Here is a 10,420-nt window from a genome sequence, read left to right as displayed (position 1 = left end):
GTTTTTTTGATATCTTTAACACCGAGAACTTGCATTGCTGCAGCAATGACGACCTTTGATGACCTGCTGGAGGAGGCCGGCACCTTCGGACGCTGTCAGCGGCGCATCTTCGCCCTGCTCTGTCTGGTGTCATTGCCTTTCGCAGGTGTGTACGTCGGCACCGTCTTCCAGGGTTTCACCCCGGATCACTGTTGTCGGGACCCCGCGGTGGTGGAGAGGAGGCAGGCGTGCGGCTGGAGCCTGGCGGAGAGTCGCAGGCTGACGGTGCCTCTGGTCAACAGCTCCGGGGTGCTGCAGCAGAGCAGCTGTGAGCAGTACGAGGTGGACTGGAACGCCACAGCGCTCGCCTGCGATACACAGGAACTGGACCTCAGTGAGGTCCCAGTTACCGGGTGCAAGGTGAGACCTCTGAGATTGATCTAAATCTGTAGAGGTATTTGGTTCTGCAGCAGCAATCATAGAAAGCTTGCATGTGATTTAGTGGATGGTTTGGAGATGACATCTCAAACTAAATATATTAAAATGAGTAGCCTATTAGTTAAAATGGTGAGCATGATCACAGCTCCCTGATTTAATTTAAGGGATTCATTGGAAGCGGTTAGGGGAATAGTTTGACATTTTGGAAAAAAACAAATTTGCTTTCTGGTTGAGAGTTAAGATCAAAATCCCTCTCATGTCTGGAAACATCTAGCCTGGCTTTGTCCAAAGGTAAAAAAAAGGCAGTTGACCCGCAGGCTGTTGTTTTTTTAAATTAACCCGCAGGCTGTTTGACCACACCAGGTTAACTATGTACAAAGACAAAAATGTGCCTATATACACAGGGCTGTGTGTCAGACTATTTATTGGCTGTGAGCAGTTTTTCTCCACAGACTGAACAAACCGTGAGATTAGCAGGTGCTAATAGGGGGAGTTTGTAATCATAGGACAGAGACAGTTTCCAGTCTCAGCTTCATATTTACCGTACATTGAAGAGGCCTGGGTTTTTCGTTTCTTTAAAAGTTATGTCTCCTCCTTTGTCCCTGAAATTATGTTAAGATGTACTTGTTGCTTTAATGTGGTAAAAGTCAGTACTTTGCTTTGTGACAAGTACAAAACTCTTCGGCAGTGGTGTGCAGATTCTCAGGAGGATTTGCAGAGAGAGTCACACCGACAAAGCAGCATTAGGTGGGGTTAAAAGGGCTCCTTCCTTTCTAAATCTGATGTGTAAGCCTCCTTTTACCATCTGTGGTAAATGCAATGTATTGTTTTTATGTTTTAAGAATGGCTGGGAGTATCAGTATGAACGCAGGCAGTCCTTTGTCACAGAGGTGAGAGGAGAAATTAAATGCATTTCTGTTGCAAATTTGTGTTTATTACAATCACCAAAAAAAAACACTAAACATATCACAATGAATAACAAAATCACAGACATAATGTAGGTCAAATTGCAGTTTCGCAATCCTGTGAATTGCAAAGTAAATCCTTTCATATTTAATTGTACAGACACAAAGACATCTTGTATAAAGACATGTAACCGTCTTCCTTTTGGTCCCAGTTTAACCTGGTGTGTTCAGATGGATGGTGGGTGGACATGAACCAGTCCGCTCTCAATTTGGGCTTCCTTATTGGCAGCTTTGCTTTTGGTTTCTTTGCTGACAGGTAAGGCATTGAATTATTTTCATAAGCACCTGTAGTCTCACATATTGGCCACAATTACACGTCCATCAGTAGTAACGCAGTTGTATTTGGCAGAGAGCTGACAGTCAGGTTGGTCTAGATTTACATGGCAACATCTATTAGTTAATTATTTTTTTTAACCCTATTATGTTCATTCAAGCGTCTCTTATTTTGAAAGGAATCCTGGCCTCATCTCTTTCTTTTTGCAGGTTTGGGAGGAAGATCAGTTTCCTGGTGTCCAACGCACTGAACGCGATCGCAGGGATTGGTCTGGCTTTGGCTCCGAACTACGTCTCCATCCTGGTGTTGAGATGCATCTTTGGCTTCGGAGCCAAAGGAGGATGGATGTCCGCATATGTGCTGCGTAATGATGACTTTCTATGTTTCCTAAAACTGAAGTTAACAAACACTCCAAGTCATATTCGGTAGAATTCTTAAAACCTCTTGTACACGACGCCCCCAAATTTGGAGGCTCTCGGGCTTAGGGGGGGTAGCAAATATCGTCCAAAAAATGCACAATATTGTGCATGTATACATTTTATATACCGGATTAAACAACAACATATGGGCAACACTATCATATAAGTCACTTTTTATACACTCCAAACACAACTATACACTACTAATATAAGCAACTAGAAAATGTACCACAATATCACGTATTTCTGGCCACGAATCGGCGTTCTATGTACTGCGCTTCGATATTCCAACAACAAGCTAACGGCTACACGGCCGATCAATACATCGCAGAGCATTAGAATTCGACACGGAATCCAGAGATACCTTCGGAATTTCTCTCCGTGAAACCAGTACAAAGCTGTGAGCCAACAACGCCAGAACAACACATTGTTGCTTCACCGGCAAAAATCATAGCCAGCACCTCAACCTTTATGAAGAATCACGAAAAGAACGGCACAATAATCCGGTTAACGGCTAAAAACATTGTTGCTCAGTACATCCTGTCTGTTTCTCATCTGTTTCCTGTAGAAGGGGGGTCAATCTAACTTGTGGGACCCGGGGGTGGGTGGTCAGACTTTTGGCGAATGGAATTTTACATTCGGGGATGCGTGGCGCTTTTTGGATTTTTACTGGCTGACAGTTCTGTCAATCAACACCCGGCTTCGACTACCGCCTTCCTGAGACTCTGATGCGTCGAAGGTGGGCTCATTGACTGAAATTGACCGATGATAGGCTGAGCTAGACCTCCATACACACACAGCAACTGGAATTCAGACGAGAAAATCCCATGGATGAGAGCCAGAAACAGGCTCTGAGAGGACCCTGGCTCTCAAAATGATGCCAAACGGCTGTATTTGGATGTATTGAATAATATGAGTGATAAAAAAAGTGAAATATATAGTATATAAAAGTACAATGTAAGAGCTGCAACAGCTGGTTCCAAAATGACGACCTTGCGTGACCTCTCTGTACTAAAGCCTGTATAACCTTTCTTATTCTTCACTTTATCCCAGCCAAACGTTTTTTGTGGGTCTACTGACAGGCTGTGCTATGATTTGGGAGAGTTTTTAGGCTCTCCGCTGCAGTATTTCAAAAACATAATATCAATAAAAGTGCTTTTTTTCCAGGCGAACCTGAATATTTTCAATTTGAGCTGTGTAATATCGTCATGTACTATATTAACCAGCAACATATACACAATATTTACCCATCTGAACAAATCTCACAAGTGTTATCTGAATTATAGCATCAACAATTATTAAAATAGACCTTGTAGTTACAGAATTGCAGTCTCTTTAGTATGGGTATGCCATTTTCGAGCTGAGGCCTAAAAATAGGGCTAGATTTTATTAATAGTCTTTGAGAGAGATCTGTAAATCATTCATTTCTCTATGCAGGTTTCGTTTCGGTGAAATTAGTTCAGTTTTAACATGTTTCCTGTCTTCTTGTCAGTCACAGAGATAGTTGGAGTTGAGTACAGACGGACGGTGGGCATTTTGTACCAGATGTTCTACAGTGTCGGCGTCCTCCTCCTCCCTCTGCTGGCCTACTTCATCACTGACTGGCGCTCGCTGCAGCTCGTCATCTCCGTCCCCTACATCTTCTTCCTCTCCTACTACTGGTGAGAAAGCTCACATTCATTCCAGAATCAAATATAGTCCTGTCCCTCACGCTCTTTAATGACTGTATTTTTGCACTTTGTCAAAATAAAGCCATAAAGTAAGAGCACATGCTTTAGTTTTTTTTGGTTCTCACTAAATCTCGTGTCTTTCCTCAAATTTATCACAATGAACAAATCACCTTGCCATTATTTGTTCATCACGAGCGCTCCAACCTTGGATTTGCCGCCGGTAATCATTTGAGAGATGTTCTTTGTTATCCCACACCTGCTCCTAAAAAAAGATTTAAATGTTGAACATGTCGTCCAATGTCAGAGATTTTTTGAGCTGTCGCACAGTGTCCCCGGTGTGAAGAAACACATTAGACTGAGAAAGAGACCACGCTCAGATCGTCCATTACAAGCAGGTGTGTTGTTGAACGGGTTCTGAGATTTCTGTATCCGTCAAATGTTTTGTGTCTCAGGTTTATTCCAGAGTCTCCGAGGTGGCTCATCTCTCAGAACAAGTCTTTCAAAGCTCTGGAGATCACTAAAGCTATGGCTAAGGAGAACAAGAGGAAACTCAACAACACTGTGGTAAATCGATACATCTCAATTCTCAAGAAAGGAAACACAAATACTTGTACAAATACTTAGTTCGAATGTACTAATTTAGTGTCACAACTGGATCACGATTACTTGTTTCAGACTCTGACCGACGAGGAGGGTGACTCGCCCTCTGCCTCTCTGTTGGACCTGGTCAGAACACCAAACATGAGAAAACACACTTTCATCCTCATGTTCAACTGGTGAGACTCATCTGAAATCACAGGTTTGTTTGGCCAAAAATTGTAGCCGACGTTGAATCTTCTGGTTTCTCTTTCAGGTTCACCACCGCTGTGGTTTATCAAGGCCTCATCATGCGTGTGGGGATAGCAGGAGGAAACGTCTACATCGACTTCCTCATCTCTGGCCTGGTGGAGTTCCCTGCTGCCTTCCTCATCCTCTTCACCATCGAACGCATTGGCAGGCGCATTCCCTTCGCCTCCGCCAACATCGTAGCAGGAGCCGCCTGCTTTATCACCGCCTTAATCCCTGACAGTGAGAATTACTCTTTGTCAGTGGAAAGAACCACAAGATAATGCCAAAGACCTGCATCATAAATCTAATAAAAGTCAGCACAGATGTTCTATCTAAAAAAATAAAAAGGTTGAGTTTCAACTTTCTAAATATGCACATGATCCTGTAAATGCTCTTTTGTCTCCGTGCCTCAGACATGTTCTGGTTTAAGACGGTGGTGGCCTGCATCGGTCGGCTGGGGATCACCATGGCCTTTGAGATGGTGGTGTTTGTTAACACCGAGCTCTACCCGACATACGTCAGGTGAGGACAGACTGACACACTCCACATTCACGACACAGCAGCTCTGGTATCAACACGTTCTCACTCCCAACTCGTCCTCTAGTGTCAGATTTGGAATGGCATATCAAGTTTTCGCTTCTTTCAAAATAAACTTCCAAAGTAGGCTTAAGTTTAAGGTTTACTACAAAACTACTTGGTTAGGCTGAGGAAAAGATTGTGGTTGGGGTTAAAATAAGTATGTTTGTTACGTAAAATAAGTCAGCTTGTTACATAACTGGCGTGACTAAAGAACGGAAGTTACATAATACAAAATTTTGGTAAAATAAGTAAACATGGACTTGGTGTCACATGGGACACAAACAGGGGTCTCCTGGGTGAAAGTCCTGTGTTTGTTTGACCTGTCTGACTCCACATCCCACCCTCCCTACACAGACTTTCTCACTTTTTACACTATCTCAGTTGCTCTGAGAGTCTAGTAATGACGCATGTGGGTTTACAGTGGAGTTAGTTGAAAGCCCGGAGTGTCAAATACAGTAGCTAAAGGGTGCGTCGCTATCGGACTCCGAGGGACACCGACCAAGCGGCGGTATTTGGCGAGTTGTGAGTGAGAACGGGTTGCTAGAATTTACAGTGTAATTGCTTCATGTTGGTTAATTGGATTAACAAAATACAGGAACCTGGGCGTGTCAGTTTGTTCCAGTCTGTGTGACGTCGGAGGCATCGTAGCTCCCTTCCTGCTCTACAGACTGGCGGTCATCTGGCTGGAGCTGCCGCTCATCATCTTCGGTAGGTTGTGACACCGCCACAAACGTGAGTGGAGGGGTATACATATATTAATTAGATGTTGGTGTACTCTATCTTTGTCACCCATGCTTTTATTTAGTTGCCATATAGTCTCATAAAGCTAACGCTGGTCAAGTGATCAGTGGCTCCAGGATCAAAGGTGTAAGGGGTAGACAGAGTTTTTGGAGTTGGATTAACCTTATGGACTTTACAATTATTGCCTTGTGAATCGATTTAGTAGGTGATGTTGTCTTCATAAATTGTGTTAAGCATACATTTGAATCTCCATTTAGTTCATTCTTTTAGTGTTGTCAGGGGGCTCCAACGGCACACAAATTCTTTGAATTTCCTCATGTAACCACATCTTGCATCCAGATGATTGTTAAAAGGTTTCTGAAAAGGCATCAAATGTGTGCACATCCATGCAAAGATACTCGGGTGCAAGACACAGGCCTGTACACTGTTAGGCTCCAAATAGATATATTATTTCTCTTTTCTCTTTCATCTTGCAGATCGTAACGTTGCCATGAAAAAAGAAAACGCGAAATAAACAATTTATTTGGAGCCTCCTTTGTGCCCTACAGTTATAGGGTTTCTGACATTATTAATTACTAGTAATTTATTGTGGCCTTGAACATTTTAACACTGCTGTGCACTGGTGGCCCAAGGAATCCCGTCATCAGGCTAATGCCGACTCTGACTGTGTAAATTGTGGAGGACAATATTGAGATGTTATTGCTTATTGGAATGCCCCTACACAAAATGATTAATTTCAAATTGACCATTACATTCACTAGATCTATTTTTCTGGTAACAGACTTAATCTATTAGTTGATTGCAACTGATGGATTTTAATCTTATTATCCTGTGATGCTCATCCTTTTCTCATCCTTTGAGAAAAACTTGTCGGCTGAATTATTGAAGCAATATGGCCAAAAGATAGAAGATAACAAAAAAACCATGAACTCAATTAGCTTAAGTCTGTCCCTTAAATATCTTTGTGATACTTGATTATTTTGCTCAACCCATCTCAGAAAGGCAGCCATTTTAAAGATAAACCTCCTGAAGTGTAAGTTTAGAGTTGCTGCCTGAATAACATTTTAAATTAGAATTCAAAGTTTCGATGATAGCAAATTTAAGCTAGTTTTAAAGTTTGCTGCAACATGATTTGCAGTTAAACCATGATTCAATCAGGTTTAGAATTGAATCCTTGTTGGTGCAAACCAGCCTAAAGGTTTTCATTTATACAGGGGTGGTCGCGTTGATAGCTGGAGGTTTGGTGTTGCTCCTGCCTGAAACCAGAGGAGTTCCTCTCCCTGAGACCATTGATGATGTTGAGTTTCCTAACAGGTGAGAAATCTCACACCCAACACTCCCAAAACGTTTCATCACTCAACACAACACATCGAGAGTGTTAGATTATTGTGTGTGATGTTATTGGACCAACAAATGTATTGTTAGGTAGCAGTGGTGTATAGTAACAAAGTAGAAATACTTCGTTACTGTACTTAAGTCGTTTTTTTGGATATCTGTACTTTACTTTACTATTTATATTTCTGTTGACTTTTACTTTTACTTCACTACATTTTGCAAAGAAAACTGATACTCTGATACATTTCCCCTGAAACCGTCGTTACTCGCCACAAAATCAAATCTATCTTTAGAAAAAAATGAATCATGAGACCAACGTCGGGGACTGTGGTGGAACAGAGACTGCAAGCAAGCAGGTTTGGTGAATCAGTGGTCCTAGCTTACAAGTTAAATCATTGGTTAATCACGTTAATGCGCAATTGCAAACAAGTGCTCTCAAAGCCGTGGTGTTTTGATTCCCAGTGATGCCCAGGATGCTAGCCAGCGAGTGACTACATGAGTAGAATTCCACTCTACGATGACTGATTTCATGATGGAAGCAGAAATGGAAGCACCTGCTACTCCCGCAACAAACTACGGTGGTGACGATCCAACACCCGTGGCCAGGGGCGTTTCTAGGATTCAAATAAAGGGGGGGCTTAGCCCTAAGGGGAGTGGCATTTTTGCGCGCGTAGGTAATTTTTTTTGGGGCCTATTTGGGGCCGTGGATATCCATTGTTTCAGACAGTTCATAGATTGGTTCAATCAGAAAGAGTGTGATTTTGCTCTGTAGTTTTGCTTGCATTCAGTATATGATGACTCAAGAGACTGAATTTCAGGGTCATAGTGAAATTTGACAACACAAATATGAACTTTTCTCAAATAAAGAGAGAAATAATTTCCTGCTTGTAAAGGAAAGACGGATAAACTAGCTTTCATATCCGCGTCACTCCCAAATCCTAATTCTTAAAGGGACCGCACGGAGAATGGACCTGACAGTGTCAACTTTACATCGTTAAGTGTGATGATAGGCTGTTGGATTGTAATTTAAAGGGGGATAAAACATACAAACCAGAACGCACGCACATATGTAGCATGTTAGAGTTATAAATAACTTGGCCATGTGAGAAACAATAGTTAAATTTAATGACATCACCAAAATAATTTTTATTTATTTATTTATTTTTTTAATCCAATAATGCCAAATTATTTGGGGGGGCTGAAGAACATTTTAGGGGGGCTTCAGCCTAACGACGCCCCTGCCCATGGCCATATTTGTGATAAATGTTTTCTTATGTTGGAGTGAAAGATTCTTCGTACCAGATGAAGTGCCTCTTATGCTTACCCAAAGCTACTGAAATATTGGCATTCAAAAACTCCCCATCCAACCTCAGGAAACACATTGAGGTAAATTAAGATGAATCCCATGAGCCACAATGTTAATGTTTAGTTATCATAATTAGCATAAACCTGTTAAGATATCTAACAGTGTTTCCCACAGGATTGGAGTATATCTTTGGCGGGGGAGACAGGTGTCTGATCTTCTAATTTAGCTACGTATACATGGTGTATGTTAGGCTAACGTTCGCTAGCTATCGTAAATCAAATGAGACAATTAGTGTAGTAGACAGATCGCTAGCGAGTTAGTGAGCTGAGGAAATGTTGACAGTTGTGAGATTTTGTTGATTTGAGTCATCTTAGCTATAATCATTGCAGCACTAGTTGGCTAACGTTAGCTAACTTAACGTTAGCCAGCCACCGCACCATAGGATTGACAGGAGCCGCGAGAGCGCAGCATTACGATTTGAACCGCGGCGGAGTTGGAGATGCATGCCAGTGTGTAGCAAGTGGGGCTAGCTAAAGTTGTTATGATGGTAGCAGTCGCCCAATTGCAGATTCAGCTTGAGCAAAACCTTTGCCTATTGTGTTCAAATCAGGCCCGTAGGAGTTTACAAGGCAGGTGTCCTTTCTCAAAACACTGACCTGATGCATCAAGTGGATATTTTTTGCTGAACACAATATTATGCATTTGCCCTCTACATCCTCTAGTCGGAATGAGCATACTTATAAACGCACTGTTACAACTCCTTCATAGTGTCATATTGCTTTTCGGAGAATTATGATGCATGTTCATGGTAGATGCAAAAGTATACTTATGTACAATATATTATGTTGAAGATTGTTGCTCCTGGATGGATCACAGCCAACCCAATTATTTTCAACACAGCTCCATGTCCTTGGTCATCGTGCCACAGCACTTAAAAGAATAAACTTCATAATTCTCAAAATTCTGACCCTTTGCTTTTTTATTAACAGCATTTACTTGTACTTTTACTTTCAATACTTAAGTACATTTAATATCAGAAAATTACTTTTGATACTTAAGTACAGTAAATATCAGATACTTTAAGATTTTTACTCAAGTAGTATTCTAATAGGTGACTTTCACTTTTACTGGAGTCATTTTCCAATAAGGTATCTTTACTTTTACTCAAGTATGGCTTTTGGGTACTTTATACACCACTGTTAGGTAGTGACATAAATAGCAATACATGATATTAGCTGATTCGCTGAACAAATACTGTAGTACTTTAAAACTGCAAGTACATTTTCTTTATTTACTTTACACCACTGACAAACTTGTTTTTTATATGTGTCATTTAATGAAGTAACTGATGCTTCATTTTAGAGTAAAATTGCAAAAATGTCAATGAGTGTAAGAACAATTATCTGAATATAATAAAATCTTAATGAGTGATTCACCTGAATCAAATTTGACATGTAGGAATTAATGCAACGTTTTCTATTTACTAGTAATTATTAATTATATGTGTGTTTTTGTTCCCAGGAAAAAAGAGGATGTGGCGGAGAACCAACAAATGGAGAAACCTTTAAAAACAGACCTGACAAACAACAAGGAAGCAACAACTGTATGACTGACTGAGTGCACGTAGATGTGTGTGTGGACTTATTCACTGTGATACAACAAAATATATATTTTTTTTTTACAAACATTTTCTTTAAATCATGACTTCTCAATTTTCTTTTGCATTCAGTTTTATTGTTCAACTCTTACAGAAAACAAAGCAGGAACATGATCTGCTTATTATGTTTCCACCACAAAAACACCTGTTAATATCAGATACTACCAGACTAACTTAAGTAGTCGTGCTGGGGCAGAACAGTTCCCGCACGTTATATTATTATTATTAT

The 10,420-nt window shown here is 40.9% G+C and overlaps 1 protein-coding gene across 1 annotated transcript; it reads left to right on the top strand.

Moving 5' to 3' along the window:
• The first annotated feature begins 45 nt into the window (after positions 1–45).
• On the top strand, positions 46–10,315 carry LOC142942140 (solute carrier family 22 member 2-like). The gene is made up of 12 exons (XM_076084349.1): positions 46–399; positions 1,260–1,307; positions 1,535–1,638; positions 1,866–2,020; positions 3,568–3,736; positions 4,198–4,309; positions 4,421–4,521; positions 4,599–4,813; positions 4,987–5,095; positions 5,748–5,860; positions 7,108–7,207; positions 10,056–10,315. The coding sequence occupies exons 1-12, from the start codon at positions 46–48 to the stop codon at positions 10,141–10,143; spliced, it is 1,668 nt and encodes a 555-aa protein (XP_075940464.1). The 3' UTR covers positions 10,144–10,315.
• Positions 10,316–10,420: the final 105 nt, after the last annotated feature.

Source organism: Anarhichas minor, unplaced genomic scaffold, assembly GCF_050575085.1.
Source record: "Anarhichas minor isolate MPS153535 unplaced genomic scaffold, ASM5057508v1 ptg000136l, whole genome shotgun sequence".
NCBI lineage: Eukaryota > Metazoa > Chordata > Actinopteri > Perciformes > Anarhichadidae > Anarhichas > Anarhichas minor.
Note: the sequence above shows the minus strand (reverse complement) of the source record. Positions and strands in the feature narration are given on the sequence as shown.